The following is a 20,266-nucleotide window of genomic DNA, read 5'->3' as shown; positions in this document are numbered from 1 at the left end:
AACCCACAACCACACCAACGAACATGAAACTAACCACCACAACCACACCAACGAACATGAAACTAACCACCACAACCACACCAACAAACATGAAACTAACCACCACAACCACACCAACAAACATGAAACTAACCACCACAACCACACCAACGAACATGAAACTAACCACCACAACGAACATGAAACTAACCACAACACCACAACCACCCCAACGAACATGAAACTAACCACCACAGCACTGTACCCCTAAACACCACAACCACCCCAACGAACATGAAACTAACCCACCACAACCACACCAACGAACATGAAACTAACCCACCACAACCACACCAACAAACATTAAACTAACCCACCACAACCACACCAACGAACATGAAACTAACCACCACAGCACTGTACCCCTAAACACCACAACCACACCAACGAACATGAAACTAACCACCCCCTCCCCCCACCCCCCACACACGCACACCTGTGCACGGCTCTCTCCCTGCCACAGGTCCTTATTGTTTGATTGTTCTGCAGCCCAATTGACTTGTCGTGTTTATAACAAAATATACAGTGTACAGCGTTGCCTTGTTATTCCAAGATTCGATAACTCTGAGCATTTTTATTAAGCTTTTGCTATATGCCCTTTTCTGTTCTTGAAAAATGAATCTTGCTAAACAAGTCTTAAGCCTTTAATTAACATTCAAAAATGTTTATTTATAGTGTCATAAATAATATAAAAGCTTGTAAATAATTCATGCAAAGCCCTTCAAAGGTTCAAGATGACTTCAACACCCGCACTTCTGAGCTCAAGCGCGGTCCGGAGTGTGTTCTATGTGCGCTGGAAAAGCAACGCACGATTGAAGTGAATATGCAAGACCCGGCTGATATGAAGACAGACGCTTCTGGTTGTGCCAAGGGCAGAGTTGAGGACCTGAGCAGCATTGACCAAGACAAGCAGTATTACCAGAAGACACATTAATATTGAGAAACCCGTCCCTCTATAGTATGTGAAACTGAGTTTGTACGATGTCTCAATATCCAGTCACAATTGGATGAATTTCAGCATTTTGTGAAAGACTTGACCTCCCTCAGCCTGCTGGACTGTTTCAATCCCAGGGTTACTAAACCAAGAGCTCCTGTATAGAAGTGAGAAGCATGAACTGTGAGGTCACAAAGCAATAGAATTCACAAAGCATGAACTGTGAGGTCACAAAGCAATAGAATTCACAAAGCATGAACTGTGAGGTCACAAAGCAATAGAATTCACAAAGCAGGAACTGTGAGGTCACAAAGTGATGGAAGTGAGAAGCATGAACTGTGAGGTCACAAAGCAATGGAAGTGAGAAGCATGAACTGTGAGGTCACAAAGCAATATAATTCACAAAGCATGAACTGTGAGGTCACAAAGCAATAGAATTCTACTGCCTCCACACTGATTTAATTATTAAAATACTTTACACACATTTTAGAGATTAATAATAAAACTATTATAAATTGTAGTAACAACATTTTCCAGTGGGGTCACATTTGAGAAAATTGTACGTGGGGTTCAAAATTTTACTAAGGAACATAGACAAAGTTAAGGAGATGCAATCCCTTTTATGGGACGAACTAAACAATAATTAATCACAAGCTGTCAAGAGCTCAAAGGTCTCTTCAGGTGAAAGTAGGAAAGACAGCTTGATGTTTACATGAAATGTCTGACGGGCTCTTGAAAGCTTGTGTAATTATTGTTTAGTTAGTCCAATCAAAGGGATCACATCATCTTCTCTTTGTCGATCATCTTTGGACTAATACGGTTACCATTTCATCTATCAACAACTCAGGAACATAAACCCCACCAATCAAAGAAAATACACACAGCCAAAAGTAATTCCTGTAAACACAACACAGTCATTGTTCAACTTCAGACCCACTGATTGATCCTAATGAAGTGTTGCAGCTTCCCTGCTTACCTCTCTGGCATTCTGCTGTATGTAAAGCTATTCACCTGCTTCTATTCATCTATTAGTTTACAGTCAGAAATAATTAGATTCCAACATTATAGCATGATTGAAGCTGACACATCAAAACACTTGTCTAATTTTATTACCATGTTTCCTACAGTGTAAGTGCTGTAGATTTAACCTTTGTTCCTCTATTTGGATGGAGTAGTAAAGTCCACAAGGAATGCACTCCACAGCGTGTTTCTACTGCCTTTCCTTCGACACACCATCGAAGTTCTGCTTCTCTCAACATTGTGTGTGTGTGTGTGTGTGTGTGTGTGTGTGTGTGTTCATGCCTCCAGCAGTAAGCATTAACCCTCTCTTTAAATTAAAACATTTAATCAAAATGCACCAATAGCACTTTTTAAATTTTCTTGATTAGGTTCCTGCAAGGGTTGAACCAAAAAAACAAAAAAACAAAACAAAAAAAAAATGTTGTCATTGTTTACCACAGGATTTCTGCAAAGTATTTCTTTTCCCACGGATACACTATCCATTAGCTATAGTTTACCCTGTTTATTATTATACTTTACCATACTTCGCTGCACAGTGCTTACCTATGCTTTCTGTGCTATATTACACTTTGCTATGCTTTTGCTATGGGAAACTTTTATAAGGGTAGGGCCACCCACTGCGGGCAAATACCTTTTATAAGGCAAAGGGCCACCATGCTCAGTGTGCAAGGTGTTTAAAAAGGCAGGCAAGACCACCCCTCACTGATCACAGCTGCTGGAACCTTTCAGAGAAGCAGGGTGTGGAGTTTGCATTGTCGTCTGGTCTCTGCAGTGACTCCTAGAGTACTGGGATGCCTTTGAAGATATTGAAGAGGGAGATGCACCTTTTCTATTACAGAATAAATGTGAGGGGTGCTGTTTGTACAAAAGTGTGTAGGACGTATTGCTGGGGGTTTCCTATTTCATGGGGTAAATTCCATGGAGAATGTTTTGTGCATATAAAAACAATACTCTGTACAAACGCTGTACGAGAAGAGAAAGGTCTTACACCAGATGAAGTGTTCAAGAACGTTGCCAGAGAGGCGAGGCAGTGATTAAACAGCCCTGTATGAAACGCTTCACACAAAGCTGAGATGCTTGTCTTCCGGCACGCCGTATTTAGCTTTATGCTCTTCAAAGAGTTTGCAAAGCTCCTCCAAGTATTTCTCATGCATGGCATCCACTTCTTTAGCAGAGGGCTTCTCATTCCTTTCAACCCGGAGGGGCTTCCCAACTGAGGAGAGAAACAAGCAGAATGAAAGACCTGCACACACCAAGAACAACAAGCTGCCCAATCATGCATCTGGAGAGAGCTTATGCTATATATATATATATTATATATATATATATATATATATATATATATATATATATATATATATATATATATATATATTATACACACACACACACCGTTAAGTATAAAAGTGTACCACAGCATTTTTGCTAAACTTCCATTCTTCCCATGCTTTTCCTATAGTTCTACTATGCATTTACCATAGTTTTCCCTGGTTTACCATGCTTTACAAGACCTCTGTGCTTTACAATGCTTCCCTATGCTTTACCAGACCTCTCTGTGCTTTACAATGCTTCCCTATGCTTTACCAGACCTCTCTGTGCTTTACAATGCTTCCCTATGCTTTACCACACTTCTGTGCTTTACAGTGCTTCCCTATGCTTTATCACACCTCTCTGTGCTTTACAATGCTTCCCTATGCTTTACCACACCTCTGTGCTTTACAATGCTTCCCTATGCTTTACCACACCTCTCTGTGCTTTACAATGCTTCCCTATGCTTTACCACACCTCTCTGTGCTTTATTACACTTAGCTGTGCTTTTACTGTGGGAAGCTTCTATAAGGATGGCCACAGACTAGGATTATAATGATTCTAGGACAGTAGTTGAAGGTAGTTAAATACCATGTAAAATCGGCATGCTGACCCCCCAGGCATAACAAAGCCCTCCACTCTGTGACAGTGCATTCACAAGAACAGAGTTTATCTGTTACTGAAAACAAGGATCCCAGTGCAGGAGGGACTGCGATGCGGAGGTACAATGCAATGCGAAGCACATCGCGATGCCGATGTGGTACAGCCCTCGCTAATATCACATACATTCTTATTGAACTGTGTATTATAACACAGAAACACAAGTCCCGATTCTCAAACTACATTGAAGGCACTACGAGAACAGCAGTCATGTAGGCTCTGTTCATACACAGGGGATGAGCACATCCTTCTATAGTTTACAGTTTACACGGGTCAACCATAAAATTAAATAAAAAGTAAATTTGGAGTAGAAATCTGGCTTTCACCTGAAAAAGTGCAGAAGAAAAACCATAATTAATAATTTGACTTGTACCATGCAAATGACACGGATATAAAATGTGAAATAGCTCGTGTATCCAATTCCATTTACCCAGTCACCACTAAAAACATGTGTGTGTGTGTGTGTGTGTGTTTATTACAGGGTTTGCATTCCAGGTTTAAAATGATTGCAGGCTCAACATCTCATAACAGGTGGGAGAGTGAGCGGATTGATCAAGACAGGCAAGCGATGAAGCAACAGCAGAGTGTGTTTGTATCGGAGTGTCAGAGTACAGCTCTGTTTAGCAACAACACTTGCACATGTGGACTGCAGTTTGTACAATGCTCTCCATTGTATCTGTACCAGATAACAGGGGCTGAGTTCAGGGTGAAGGACGACAGCCTTGGAGATAAGATAAAAAATGTGGGGGATTTCCCTGACTCGAGAGAATCAACACGAGGAGACCATTGTGAGTTAGAAGAAATCCAAATGCATTCTCTCTTTGAAAATGTGTAGAGTCCAGTAAAACAAAGCAAGAACCCCAAGCTGTATAGAAATGAGAATCACTGCTAGCATAGGGAAGCCTTGTAAAGCACAGAGAGGCGTGGTAAAGCATAGGGAAGCACTGTAACGCACAGAGAGGTCTGGTAAAGCCCAGGGAAGCATTGTAAAGCACAGAGAGGCGTGGTAAAGCATAGGGAAGCATTGTAAAGCACAGAGAGGTCTGGTAAAGCATAGGGATGCATTGTAAAGCACAGAGAGGTCTGGTAAAGCATAGGGAAGCATTGTAAAGCACAGAGAGGTCTGGTAAAGCATAGGGAAGCACTGTAAAGCACAGAGAGGTCTGGTAAAGCATAGGGAAGCACAGAGAGGTCTGGTAAAGCATAGGGAAGCATTGTAAAGCACAGAGAGGTCTGGTAAAGCATAGGGAAGCATTGTAAAGCACAGAGAGGTCTGGTAAAGCATGTTAAAAAGCATGGCAAACCAATGTTTTGAAGTCATGTTAGAATGTTTATCAAATAAACTAGATCTGCACAACAACAGCAATGACTGCACTGCAGTAAGGTTACCTTCCTAATAACGCATGAGAGTCAGACACACACAACAGGAAGCTGTGCTGTGACCTCGTGAACGTGATTGGACACAGAGGCGTGCGCAGGACTCCACTCACCCACTGTGAAGATAGGCTTCCTGTAGGGGATGAGTCCGAAGCTGTACTGGAAGACGCCGCGCGCGTGAAAGAGGGGCAGGGCGATCCCCATCACCTTCTGCATGCGCTCCTGAATCGACCGCAGCCACGTGCCTTTGGGGTTGTCCACCTGATCAAACAACTCATTCTCCCCAAAGGAGAACACTGGGACCAGCGGGGCACTGGGGGTTGAGAGGTGGGGGAGTTACTGTATGGTAACACTTTCCATCGAGTGTCTCCAATTGCTGTGTACTACTCATTGCTGATCTACTCAGTAAATACATGTGTGCTTACACATCATTACAGTGGTGTTATGCACTGTCACAATGTACTCTTTTTGCATGACATATGCAAGTACACAATTGTCAGAAAAGGGCTAGGGGGTGTTAAGGTTAGGTTTCGAGTTAGGGATATATTTAAATTGTGCACAAAGATTCACATTAAGTACATTGTAACTACATGGAACAACATGGCAAGTACGAGGTAAATACACAGTAGTTAGCAAATCAATGTAAGGTGTTCCCTAGTGTGTACATATGTATATTGGGAGTCAGTCAGCATAGTAACTGACTTCCTCTTTCCTTTTCGATAATCTTCCAAATCGTCCTTAATGAAGCAGCATCCCATTTTAACCTTGTTACACGATGGCCGGCTATGAGCCCCTGGCTCTTCATTACCATGCCCTATGTCTCCGAGTTGTGCCCTATTAAAAGCACTGCTCCCCTGTCTGCGCTCCTCTTACCCGTGCTCCATTGCCAGCTTGACAAATCCCTTGCGGTTCTTGATCAGCACAGTAAACGCTCCGGGCCTGGCGTCCAGGGCTTCCGGGGCTCCTCCCACTGCTATGACAACCGCATTCCCGCCCCCTTCCTGCCGCAGCAGATAGGCGGCGCTGTCCTTATCAGAGGGGATCAAACCTGAAAGAGGGGCAAGCAGCGGTTAGACATGGCTAGCATCTAGAGTTCTGTATGCGCGCCCCATAGCCTAATCCCTCTGCTATAGGTCAATCACTGCTTCGTGTAAGCTGGCTGGCAGGGGCCAGTCTGCACACGTGCAGTTTTGTTGTCCATACTAGAGCAGCAGTGTACTCGCAGGCTCTTCCATTTTGGCTCTTGGACTGTGAGTCACTCTCACTGCAGCACCATAGCTCTCGAGTCATTAACACCGATCCAAACTTCATGAGAAACCGGCTATAGCCTAACTAAATTCCTCAATACTGTAGGGAAACCATTTTCTACAGAAATACAGTTCAATTATATCGAAACCGCACTAGGAAGATATACATAGCTGTCCTGTGGTTATATTAGCAGTGAAATGTAACCACAGCAGTCTTCTGTGAATTCTTAATCAAGGTGAATAAAAACAAGCTATTGGGTGTGGTGACGCAGTCCGGATCTAAAGGGCTCAAGAGGGTTCATTGGATTGTAGTTGCCCTAGACAGGGCTCTTCACCTCCAGTCATGATGTAGTCTCTGAAGAAGGGCACCCTGAACCACAGGGGCAGCATCAGGAGGCGAGGGGTCAGGCCTGGGAAGAGCAGCTGGAACCCCGTGGCTTCAGTGCAGAAATTCACGAAGCCCCCGGCCACCAGGATTCCATGAGGGTGGAAACCGAACACGTGGTTCTGTCGAGGATCCAGGTCTGCGGTCTTCACCAGCTGGGTATGAAATGAGCCGCTGCATTAATACAACATCCTCACAGTAACACTTTACACTGAGTGTCTCTGACTGCTGTGTACACAGGAGTTACAAAGTAAATACAGGTGTGCTTATACATCATTACAATGTTATTACGCATGGCTACAATGTACTCAATGTAGAAATCTGTTATAACTCTAACTAGACCAACTAAAGTTCCCAAACCAGAACTTAACAACTCAGACATCCACTTTAGGGACTTATATGTAGGCTGAAGTTGTTTCTTATTCATTTTAGAATTGGAAATGCTGTTTTTTCCTTTCAGAAAAGAAAATAATAATAAATCACTACTAGGTAGCATAGACGGTTTGGAACAAAAAGCTTTGAAAATGTAGTCCAAAGAGACACCTTGTTTTTGTACTTTGAAAATTGCCGTTGTAAAGCTTTCTTTTGTATTGATTTATTTACGAACAGAACATCGTGCTCCTCTTTTTGCAGCGACAAGCAGACTAGATCAACATCATGCAAGCCATGGTGTTCTGAGCAGAATCAAGGGCAGGCTGGAGGTGAGCCGTCTGTCTCCCTGGGGTCAAGATAAACACACTGGGCTGGTTTGTGTTCACAAATATTTGACATTGGAATGAGTTCAGCAGCAGTGGGGTTTAGGATACAAGGTGCCTCAATACCCACTGCATAACCGATGAGAGACACTCTAGAAGATAAGCATCCCAAGGTAAATAGCCTTTGTATACTCCGAGATTATCATATATCTAGCAACATGTATCACAATCAGAGAAGCGCTTCTCTAGATAGACTTTTTCATGCAGTGAGGTATATAAAGGATATCAATGGGTTTTCGTGCAGGGAGGTATATAAAGGATATCAATGGGTTTTCATGCAGGGAGGTATATAAAGGATATCAATGGGTTTTCATGCAGGGAGGTATATAAAGGATATCAATGGGTTTTCATGCAGGGAGGTATAGAAAGGATATCAATGGGTTTTCATGCAGGGAGGTATATAAAGGATATCAATGGGTTTTCATGCAGGGAGGTATATAAAGGATATCAATGGGTTTTCATGCAGGGAGGTATATAAAGGATATCAATGGGTTTTCATGCAGGGAGATATATAAAGGATATCAATGGGTTTTCGTGCAGGGAGGTATATAAAGGATATCAATGGGTTTTCATGCAGGGAGGTATATAAAGGATACCAATGGGTTTTCATGCAGGGAGGTATATAAAGGATATCAATGGGTTTTCGTGCAGGGAGGTATATAAAGGATATCAATGGGTTTTCGTGCAGGGAGGTATATAAAGGATATCAATGGATTTTCATGCAGGGAGGTATATAAAGGATATCAATGGGTTTTCATGCAGGGAGGTATATAAAGGACATGCATGTCAACTCTTGAGGTGTTCCAATGCATTTGCACACGACTGTATTCAGCACACAGCTTTAGTTTGTTGATCCGATTTGTTTTGTATTCGCACATGATGAATGCAAGAGGAATGTCACATCCCTTCTCCTACACGCAGAACTGTTTCAAAACATCATCTTCCAATGCCAAGAGTCCAGTAAAGAAAACAGTTATCTATCCACATGAAGAACACTGAGCTGTTGTGCTGAGCACAGCAAAATCCTGGCCTTTCCTCGCTGTATTTTCATCTCCTGCAGGTTAATCATTCTCTCCTGTACTACTGCCATGTGTTTACAAACACTGCGCCTCCCTCTGACACCAACACTGAACTCTTTTGCAAAATGGTTCAAGCGTGGTTTCAGCTTTTTTCAATGTTTTACCAAAAGTAACTTGTTAGCTCTGCTTGGGTCAAGGCGATAAAAGGTCAAAGTAAAATAACATTGTGAGACTTGCCTGCAGCTGCATTTGAAACAGCAAGCATGTCGGCGACAAGTGAATATCAGTCATCAGTAACACGAATAGGGTGATCCCCATCATCTATGTCCTCTGTTTGCACGTGTCAAAACGTACGCTTGACATGCAGACACACGGACAGCTGTCGTCATGCACACTCCGATCCAGATACACGCAACTGCTTCTGAAAAAGTATGTCTGTCATAACTGAACAAGCGCTTCCCTGGATACATGTGGGTTCTCCAGAGCCAGATTCTGATACTCATAACACAGTAACACTTTCCATTGAGTGTCTAATTACTGTGTGTTTACAGAGTAAAATACATGTGTGCTTGCACATCACTGCAGTGATATTATGCATGGTTACAATGTACTTAGTGTAGGGTTAGGGTTATTATAATTGGAGAAGCGGTTCTCTATATGTATAATATAGGAGGGGTGAGAGATGAGAGGAGCAGCAGTTCACCTGTGCATTAGAATCAGGGATGGCGTTGAGTGTCATTTGATGCCCTCATGCAGTTTGGACATTGAAATATAACTGAGAACTAGACTGAACGGTGCAAAAAGGTGTTGTGGGATCAATGGGGAACAAACAGTGGAATATGAGAGATTGAGATTGGGGTCAATCTCAGGGAGAGTACACAGAATTCAGGGAGGCAGGAGCCTGGTGGTGTGTTATTGGTTGGATCCTTCACAGGGTAAATAACACACTGGATTTGAATATTCACGTGCAAGGTCTGAGGGTCACGGTCTGTATGTCCCAAGAGCATCCGTTAAAAAGCCATGAAACATGCATATACTTTGAAACCTTGACTTGAGCAAACAACTTCGAAAACAGCTATCCACTGGTAACCCTGCCCTACATTCCAGCCAATACCGTCCACACCTTAATAGAATCCCAATGCGCGAGGTCACTCGGCTCAGAATGTTGGCTCTGTTTAAGAATGGAGCTCCGAAACTATTGGAACCCATTGGAAACACTTACAAGGATGTTAGGAAAGACCTTTGGAATTCTTATCTTTTTAGAATATTGGATTGCAAGGTTTTACTCATGCATCCTCATACCGCTATCTCTGAAAACACAAATCAAAGCCTGAATGAGATTGCATAGGTATGTTTCAGCATGTCTTGTGCACGTGCAGCCGGGTGTGCAGAACAGATCTGCTATCCACTATCTACGTGGATAAGCTGCCCATAGAAGAGAACGAATAAAGTCCAACAACCACAAACACAGCTCTGTATAAAAACAAAGCCTGAGATACAAGAGACCATGAGAAAGGCTGGGAGAGAGGTGTCAAATGCACAATGCACCATAGTTAATGATACTGTAGAGGGATTTGGTACCGACTCCCTGGTAAAATAATTTGGCCCAGGGCCTCCCTCTTCCAGCAGAATACAAACATGGCTCTCACTCCCAAAGCCGCTGCCTTGATTTCCACTTTCTTTAATTAATTTACGATGGAGATGTGTGATCAAACTGCCCACCAAACAAGCGGACCTCTAAATGCAGAAGCAGAATAAAGGTTTTCATTGAAAGGGCTCACTGTCCTTTAAAGTGATTACCAGCCGTGCATGCTTGCCTTTCTCCTTGCTTCGGTTTTAATGGTGCAGTTAGTCATAAGGCTTCTGAAGCCAGGAGGAATGTTCTGTATACTTCTAATACATTTAGTGTCTGAAAAAGTATCTGACAACATTGAACTCTAGCTGCAGATTATTCATCTGTCTGCTACTGAGCACTCAGGGAACAGACACTTTGAAGAGCAATTTAACAGAGATCACCTCACCCACCAGTTGGGGAAGTCAAAAGAGAACATGTCTTTGGCTTAATAGAGCACATTTTACACAGTGGTGCACTGGTGACTGAACTGTCACACCATCTTACTAACATCTTAGCTCGCGTACATGATTCATAGCATATAATATGCAGAGGTTTCCCCAAACAGCTAAACCAAGCCAGTGCTACAGTACCTACTGAATAACTGAAACACTCATTAAATGCTCTTATGTTTTGTTCTGCTCTGCTCTGCTAAGCTCCCGTTTGCTTTTGCCACACGATACTGCAGTAAACTTCGACAAGCACACATTGAAACTGTTGTCAAAACATTTGTCTCATTTTATAAGTGGGATTCTTTACGACTGAGTGTTTAAAGTTTTACTAGGGTAGGATAATGAAGCGTTTCGGGCTGTATTCATAACCCTTATCTGAGGTATATATCTACTATGATTACTTAAAAAACAAACAAACAAACAAAAACAAACACACAACATTAAGTTAACAAGGCCAGAACAGCAGGGGGACAGAAAAACAAAGACACGCCTTTATTAGATGTCCACAGGACAATGCAAGCTTGCCATCAGAGTTGTGAAAATCTGACAAACAGAATTAAAAACATGAAGACACAACCTGTAAGTTCAAGATGGTTAAAAATTAACCTTTGGTTTACCTACAATCAGGGCTGTGAAAAACAGACATTCTCTAAACAAATAACAAAGCAATTCCAATATTGATCCACAAGGTGGCGATCCTGTTCTAATACAGGTAAACAGTAACAGATTTCTAATGAACAGCACCTCGAGTTAAACTCAAACTTATAGTAAACCACATAAAACACTTACGATATGCTCAACACGCTCCGAGATACTGGAATGCCACACCCTTAAGAAAATGCAACCTGACATTTAATCTGACTGCAGCAGTATCGTAGCTCAATAGGCAAAGAAAACAACTAGGACATTTGCAAGAACAACCTAAACAGAGTCCGATGACTGTACGGCTCCATGTCCACAGTCTGAGGCAGTGGAATGCATTCCAGCACCGTGTCCTTTAAGAGACGCAGGACTACAGGTACCAGAATGCATTGCGATGTTGTGAAAGTGAGCCAGTGCAATTCATTTATTTTAATCCACAGTCAAGCTGTACAGTAAATGTGTGCTGCTGCAAGAGGTGGCCCGTGGTAATGCAGCAGCTGCTGACCTGCCTCAAGGAAAACGTGCACGATCCTGGTATCCTGGGTGATCCGAGACTGCACATGCTCTCCAGAAGGTAGTAGCAGTGCCGTGTTATTCGAGCCGGTAAGCTAAGTTTGTAGAGTATTTGAGCAGTTTTATACTGAGCTGTAATGTACTGTCACAATGTGTCGGTGCTGCACAGTGCCGCTGCAGGTAACGCGCTGCATGTGAAGTACAGTACAGCCCACAGTTACTGGTCCCAGTTAAATGCATATTCCAGATAAACCGCAGGTTTGTTTCCCTTCTTGAGTTCTGCAATGCAGTCCACAAAAACAGCTCTTCCAAGCCCAAAGGATTTAAGGTTAATGAGTGTCAATAGCCTGTTTCTGGCCAACAGCTGGCACAAATTACATTTCTGGAAAACTTGCTAGTTTGTGCCCACAATCTTAATCAATAACCATTTGGTGCTCCTCGGCTCTTTTCTCTGTGCTCAAAAGTTAGCAACGTTGTCTTGGGCTAGTGTAGAGAATACACCTCATAGCAGGGGTGCACAATTCCGGTCCTGGAGGGCCGGATCCCTCCTGGCTTTTGTTCCAACTGTGTTCTAAATTACTTAATTAGACCAAAAACTGGTAATAATTGGTCCAATTAAGTAATTTAGGGCAAGGTTGGAACAAAAGACAGGAGGGACACCGGCCCTCCAGGACCGGAATTGTGCACCCCTGCCTCATACTGTACAGCAGCAGATCCTGTGCCTGCTCACTGAACTGGACAATGAACAGTAGATGGCAGCATTGCATTCTTGCTGTGACATGGCTGTTGGAGAGGGTGGCAGTGGGTAAAAGACACTCCCGTATTGCAGCCATTGTGGAGCTGACCCAAGCAGAGAGACCGTAAAGGCTGGCGGAGTGTCTTCAGGATTGTAACAGAAGCACAGCACATAAAACACTGCCTGACAGCGAGCTGTGATTGAGCAGAGCCTGATTAGCACCGGTGGAGAAATAACAACCACCGTCTAATACAGGAAGAAAAGTCAAACGAGAGACAGTGTGGGAGAGGCAGCACGCTGCGAGAAGGTCCTGGTAATTCTAAAGCTGAGGGAACACGAAGCCACTTTGGGTCTTGGAACTTCTTTTCAGGTTTCACTGCACGGCACACCAGGGGGGGCTTGGGGTTTGATACAGCAAAGCTGCCTCAGACTAGGTCTCCCGGTCTCCTGGAAGCAGGTTTCAAACCACGTTCCTGAAACAGCGGCTTTGCATTCCCTCAGCTTAACAGTTCACAAGAAGGTACAATGATCCCTTGCTATTTCACAAATCTGGTTGACAGAAAGCTGCACACTGTGCTAAGGGCCCTCAGCTAATTCACAGTTTAATATTCTTCTTCTTATTGTATTTTTTTGGTGTGTGTGAGTCAGACAGAGAAATAACAAGGGCACTGCTCAATGGCTGTCTCTGTTGTTCAAAGGGGTTTCTGGGCTGACTAGGCAGGCAGTAAAATGAACATTCTCCTTCCGAAATCATTTCCATATTGTAAAGTACACACTTCACTAATGAGTGCCTTTGTTTGTAAAGAGAGTCCGACACCCCAGAACCAGACCCCCCCCCCCATTTCTATCTCCTGGGATCTCACTAATAAACACCCTGTGTTTGCCGATTTCATTCTGCAAATCTGAAAATAACAGCGTCGAAGACTCTGCGTGGACATTTTGAAATGCATCTGTATTGTTACTATAATAGAGAACAATTTGACAAGTAACATTTTGAATTTATTTGGGAAAAGCTAACTGTACATAGCTACTCTGATGAATTAACTGAAGTGCTGGCATTATTAATAATAATCCATATTGTAACAGTGTGTGTAGGGGTCTCTCGCTATCCTGTAATGAGTGTGGTACTATTACTGTAGTAACACACTCATTGCACATCTGGCTGTGTACTTGCAATCTAACATGCTTAATTACAACATGAACATATTGAGTGGCTCGCTTTTTTAATGACACTATTTACACATGCAGTTGTACACTTTACAATGCAATTACCATGTAACCACACCTGGCATTACAGTGCAGTTACACAGGCACATGCAATGTAATTACCATGTCACCACACCTGGCATTACAGTTACAGTGTAGTTACACAGGCACATGCAATGTAATTACCATGTCACCACACCTGGCATTACAGTGCAGTTACACAGGCACATGCAATGTAATTACCATGTCACCACACCTGGCATTATAGTTACAGTGTAGTTACACAGGCACATGCAATGTAATTACCATGTCACCACACCTGGCATTACAGTGCAGTTACAGTGCAGTTACACAGGCACATGCAATGTCATTACCATGTCACCACACCTGGCATTACAGTGTAGTTACACAGGCACGGGTAATGTAAAGCATCGCCCTCCGTCTTGATAAGCCCGGTGAAACAGCCGTGTGGCGTTGGTCTGAGCCTTTCTTACCGTGACGGGAAAGTAGTCGCGGAGGTGCCTCCATATCGCGAGCCTCTGGAAAAACCGGCAGCGTCTTCCGCCCCGCGACGGTGTGTCCCGGTCCAGGAACCACCAGGTGCTGTACAGGACACTCACGAGCCAGAACCGAGTGAACATCAGCACCGCGAAGATCACATAGCAGCACTGAGCTGGAAAGGAAAGGACACCGTCACACTGCTGGCCAGTCACCACGCTTTCATTGCCATTAGAAAGTGCTCTTCTAGCAGTATTTTAACCATTTCAAATACCTAACTTACAAGGTAAAGCACTCTAGATGGAGTTTAAAATAATAACTGGCAGGGTTGTTCTGAGATATCGGGGCTGTAAAGAACAGGCTTGTCTCGGTATTGTTTTAATCAAAGTACAGCAAAATAATCTGCAATGCAGGTATTGCTGCAATCTTGCAAGATAGCAAGACATGTCCTGAGATGACACGGATAAACCCAGCTTAGAGAGAGGTTTTTAATTGCACAATCAGCCACATTTATCACACCAACAAGCAAGTGGCAATTAAAAACCTGCACCCAGAACAATTGTAATAAATTATAAATAAAAGTAAGAAGTACACTAGGAGAGTGCTAGCTGACAGCAGTAGTGTAGTTGAATGAAGGGGAGGATGGGAGTGAGGGTTGGGTTACTGCCCCTTTGTCAGAGGCAGACAAGCTCTTCTGTTTAATGAAAAACTAGGCAAGAGACCATCAGACCGCTCTCCAGCCACTTTATTGATTATACTCTTAGGGCCATGTTCAAAACATTAGCATACTAATAAATCTAGGTCCTTCGAGTTCTTCAATAAAGAAATGAACAGCAGCTCAAAGGGTTCATTATCATGGCCAAATGTACAAAGATTCTTCTGCAAAATCTGTTCAACGCATGGATTTATATGTTCAGGAAATCCTTTTTCTCAGCTAAAAGTTAATTGGCTTGGACCCTTTGTAAAACTTGAGGGTACTGGCATTCTGAGGCAGGCAGTGACTACGGTAGAGAGCTACACTCGCAGTATGGTGTTGAAATCACAATTTCATAAGTTTTATGATACTATCTTTCATAACTTTAATGACAGCACCAATAGATAATGAAAAAGTTCATGTCATCAGGTCCATACTGTTCAGAAGGTGCCATCATGGCAAACTAATCTACCTTCCTGTTCTTATGTTCCAGTCCGAGACCCTTGACTGTGGCTTCGACTGTGCCATGTGGGGCACCGACATGGTGTAGGGCAGGGGTGGCAAATTACTCATGTGCTTCCCTTAATATGGAGTGGGCAACTTGCCTTCATTTTGCGACCCTGGAGTGCAGTGGCCCTGCGGGACAGGACTTGTGGACCCCTGATGTAGGAATCCCCCAGGCTGGATTAAATCCACCCGGAGAAGTTTACCACACCAGTTTAACAGGATCGCTGCAGCTTCCCCCTCACGCTGTTCCCATGCTTGTATCATGGTTTACCCTGGTTTGCCCTGTTTATTAATATGCTTTACCATACCGCGCTGCTCTTCACAATGCAGCTAACCCGAACACATAATAAACTTGGTTAGTGGTACGTTTCTGGAGGATGCCGTTGCTTAGGGTCATTCCAGGAACCTTGAAGAACATGGAGTCCATCACTGAGCCTGCACTGGGACGGTCCTACGCTGCTGTGACGGAGGAGTCCAGGGATATTTCTTCCACTGAGTGTATTGCCATTGAGACTCGTGTTTAATGCATGCAGGACTCGTCACTACATGAGAATAAGCCTGCTCCCTCATTACCTGCTGTACCTCACCAGTACACCTCCTGGTCACACCACGGAGAACACGAGGAGCTTTGTGATGAGCAGGGCTTTTCAAATGTCTATGCAGCCTGCACTTTCCTTCAGTGGAATTCACTGCTTATCCATGATCTGCACGGGTCTATCTGGGGTCTCACAGACAGACCCCCCTTTGCTTGTCCGTGCAGCTTGGCATGTTTTAGAAACAGAAACAGTGCTGTGAACCCGACATGATTTATTTATTTATTTATTTTTACTTGAAAAATGAAATATTCAGAATGCTGAAAGACAGCCTGAGCTGCACATTACTAATAAGCACATTTCTACTCTGTTCCACCCACCTGTGTGCCCCCAGCCTTATGAAACTGAAGCCAGCGCAATTAACACCTGCTTTATATTCAGCACAAATTCATAAACGTGGGTGTTTTTCCCCCCCACCTTGTTTGGATCAGGTACGAGTGAAGTGTAAAATGTAAAAACAGAGAACTGATGAACACACACAACCCTACAAGCACACAACCATAACCCTAACACACACCCCCCTACAAGCACACACAACCCTACAAAAACACACAACCATAACACAATCCCTACAGCACCAAAAAAGGGTCTGCAATACAACTGTGTTTTACAGCACTGGGATCCGTCTTTGCTCTGTCTGTCCTTTCTAGTGCAGACTCCTGAAACACTGGGAGTACTAATGCTTTCTGTGTGTTCCACCAGGTGCGTGCAGCATCCCACTGTGTGTGTGTGCGATAGGCTGTAAATGATTAAAAGCCAGCTGTCCCTATCAGGAACACAAGCCACCTCCCTTTCCAAGCACATTGAATCAGAGCGACACTGTATTGCAACATGGACTCAGGAATCTGGCACAGGCACACAGAGAGACAGACAGGTGCACAAAAAAGAAAACCATTCGCATTTCAATCCCTTCAGAACAGGAAAATAAGAAAGCTTTATAAAATGGAAACTTTTTTTATTGCTCAAAACATAACTCTGTTTCAGTAAGCCACTGTACCGTAGGCTACTCCTTTTCATAGACTGTCAGCTCATTTCAAATCAGGCTCTTTATATTCCTGTAACGCATGGGCAGGGTAAAGGTTATGGGTGTCTTGTAAATAGGGACTACAAGAACCTTTGGACAGGTTGCCATGAGGGATAAACGAGGCATGTCCCTGATCAAAGTGTACCCTGCTGACGTGCACAGTCATTTTGCACTTCACTGGGCTTTAGCATTATGATTGACCATGTATTGCACAATGCAATGCTTTTCCATAATGATCAGCGAATACCATGCTTGTCTCTTAACCACACTTTTACTGTGCAGTTACTATGATATGCACATAGATCTGCTTTTACCAATGCATACTGCAATACACTGCTATAACAGACTGACTATCTCGCCTAACACAGCTCCAGCACGGAGTACAGTTGTATGTATAAGCACACAGTTATGAGAAAAAAATCATGGCCCCTGATCCTTGTATAGGCAACACTGTGATGAATGTTATCCAATATAAATAAATATATACACAACACCAATATCTCTGTGGTGATGACAGCAGGCTTTCAAGTTACTGTCATACAAGACAGACAAGACAGCCTTATCAGAACCCAACCCCTGCAGAGGGAAGCAATCCCAGTGCAGGTCGCCGAGACTTAAAGAAAGGAGCCAGCGAGAAAGGAAGGATTACTTACCGAGGGCCAGGAAAGAGAAGACCCACTGCAGAACTGCAGCGGTTTGCAGTCTCCTGCTCAAAGGGATATTCGGTGGAGCAAACCGTACCTTCATGCTGGTGTGTGAATGGACTGCCACTAGCTCTGGATGGTCGGGTTAAAGGCAATGCATAGAGTCCAAAGTTCCTCCTCTGCGTATTCTGGCACTCTTGTGTTGCAATGCCTGAATGTATAAACTGATTGTGTAAAAAAATAATAATAAAACTTGCAGCCCAACCTTTCAACCTTTTGAGATTTAAAAAGGGAAGGGAACAAAAGTCCAACCCTAATATAAAATGAGAAACACAGGGGAGTCCGGGGACAGCTGTAACATCTACCTCTCTCTCCATTATGCACAAATGATTTGAGCTAGTCTGACCAGACTTTGATACAAACAAGCTTACTGTCCTCTACCAATCCCCATAGTTATCCTGTTTTAAGAGCTGATATACCTATGGCAAGAGGGCTTGAAATTTAAGAGCAATCAATTGTGTCAGAGATCCGGGATGAGAATGTTAAAAGCTTGGATCCATAAACTGGATAACACAGGTATATATCACAAAAAGAAACCTGGGGAAAAAATGCATTCTACTAGGACAAAAATGGATTTTTGTAGATCCAATCTCAGGGCTTTGGCACAGGCAGACAGAGAGCTGAACTGAGCATGTGCAGAGTGAGTGATGGCACTCTAGCTTGCTTCTGATTGGAGAAATTCAAGGCGTTACAACCGTCCATGGTCTCCCTTATACTGTACAACTGGCTTGCATATTATTTGTAAAAGGATGATGCACAGTTAAATGCTGAATGAAAGTACATCGACGGCGGGGGTAACGAAGCCAGTACCAGTATATAGGTGTGCACAGAGACAGCGGGGGTAACAAAGCCAGTACCAGTATAGAGGTGTGCACAGAGACAGCGGGGGTAACAAAGCCAGTACCAGTATATAGGTGTGCACAGAGACAGCGGGGGTAACGAAGCCAGTACCAGTATAGAGGTGTGCATAGAGACAGCGGGGGTAACAAAGCCAGTACCAGTATAGAGGTGTGCACAGAGACAGCGGGGGTAACAAAGCCAGTACACAGAGGTGTGCACAGAGACAGCGGGGGTAACAAAGCCAGTACACAGAGGTGTGCACATCGACGGCGGGGGCAACTCCGCTCAGGCTAAACCACCTCCATGCCGTGCAGTAATCCGACTACCCCTGCTCTAAAGAAGGAGCAACTCAAACTTAATGTTTACCACGTCTCCCAGTTTAACAGCACAGCCTCTTTTACTGCGAAGGAGCGATGCATGAACCACAAGGAAAGCAGCGCAAAATGGAGTTTGAGGTTATTATTAAAAACATGCTTTTTGCATTTACAAAAATAAAATATCACATTGATACTCCCTCTCCCCTGGGCTTCGTAAAAAGAGAATAGATTTTCATTTTACAGGGTAAATAATCACATAGGAGCCATTCTCTACCCCCCTTACCCCTCTCACTACAGTCAGAACCGGTGCCGGTGTAGCGAATGTAGCAGCAGCGGCAACGCATGAACTACAATTGCTATATGCGGATAAATACCACCGCCAGTATCCGCTACAGTTCATAAACTTCACACACACGAAGAAGCAGTTTCTCAGAAACCCTACCGCCGCTCCTACTTCCCAGCCCGGCATCCCTGCTCACACGACCTGCTTCTTACCCTGACCGTCCTCCCAGCTCTCTCCCAGTCTTCTTAAGGAAGCTTTATAAAGTATTCAGCCACAAACAATTAGACTAATTAATCAATTACAACGCGATTTTCTTACACACATTCACAAAAAACATTATAAAATAATCAAAGTGCAATAGAAAATCGACACATCTTAAATTAAAAATACAAAATACAGCGCAAAGAAAGCCTCGCCCTGTTACAGTGAATGCTTCGGAACAACGTCGTGAATGTAGGATTCTTTACTGCTCAGAAAACACAAAACCACGGTTGTAATGCACCATTTTTCTTTGCAGTATCACATTGTTAAATGTGTGCAATATTTTGTCATATTATCGTAACTCTTTTTAAATTACTTAAATTCTAATCTACAAACTTTTACAATTGCAGTTTTATTTTGAATTGTATTATGTTTAACGTTATATAATGTTCTTAAAATGTTTACTCAAAACATAATTTGAAACATGTCAAAGACTATTCTGAGACATTAAGATAAAGTTTACAATGTTGTAATGATGTTTAGAAAACGTGACTGTTAAATATTATAACAAAACAAAACAAAACGGTATTTAAAATATTGCAAAATGTTTTATAAACATCCAGACTAGAGAATGTTATTAAAACAATGAGTTTTCTACTTCATTATATATATATATATATATATATATATATATATATAT

The 20,266-nt window shown here is 43.1% G+C and overlaps 1 protein-coding gene across 3 annotated transcripts; it reads right to left on the bottom strand.

The window, feature by feature from the left end:
• Positions 1-1,389: 1,389 nt before the first annotated feature.
• LOC117405519 (2-acylglycerol O-acyltransferase 2-A-like) lies at positions 1,390-19,717 on the bottom strand. Of its 3 annotated transcripts, none has more exons than XM_059027946.1 (7): positions 19,525-19,717; positions 17,875-18,089; positions 14,400-14,578; positions 6,921-7,125; positions 6,212-6,386; positions 5,452-5,651; positions 1,390-3,206 (listed from the first exon to the last, which is right to left on the bottom strand). In XM_059027946.1, exons 2-7 carry the CDS (start codon positions 17,966-17,968, stop codon positions 3,052-3,054), a joined length of 1,008 nt encoding a protein of 335 aa, XP_058883929.1. In that variant the 5' UTR covers positions 17,969-18,089; positions 19,525-19,717; the 3' UTR covers positions 1,390-3,051. The 3 variants fall into 3 exon arrangements, with proteins under 3 accessions (XP_058883929.1, XP_058883930.1, XP_058883931.1); XM_059027947.1 differs by having other exon boundaries at positions 17,875-18,076; XM_059027948.1 differs by lacking the exon at positions 17,875-18,089 and having other exon boundaries at positions 19,525-19,711.
• Between the last annotated feature and the right edge of the window lie 549 nt (positions 19,718-20,266).

Source organism: Acipenser ruthenus, chromosome 8 (genome assembly GCF_902713425.1).
Source record: "Acipenser ruthenus chromosome 8, fAciRut3.2 maternal haplotype, whole genome shotgun sequence".
Lineage (NCBI taxonomy): Eukaryota > Metazoa > Chordata > Actinopteri > Acipenseriformes > Acipenseridae > Acipenser > Acipenser ruthenus.
Note: the sequence above shows the minus strand (reverse complement) of the source record. Positions and strands in the feature narration are given on the sequence as shown.

Bases quoted from the DNA above. Each gene is read 5' to 3' on its own strand.
- LOC117405519 (XM_059027946.1), bottom strand. From the start codon at position 17,968: ATGAAGGTACGGTTTGCTCCACCGAATATCCCTTTGAGCAGGAGACTG. The intron at 6,387-6,920 runs GTGAAGAGCCCT...CCCCTCTTTCAG, and splicing joins AGACTACATCATGACTGGAG to GTTTGATCCCCTCTGATAAG. The intron at 5,652-6,211 runs GTAAGAGGAGCG...CTCAACCCCCAG, and splicing joins AAGCTGGCAATGGAGCACGG to TGCCCCGCTGGTCCCAGTGT.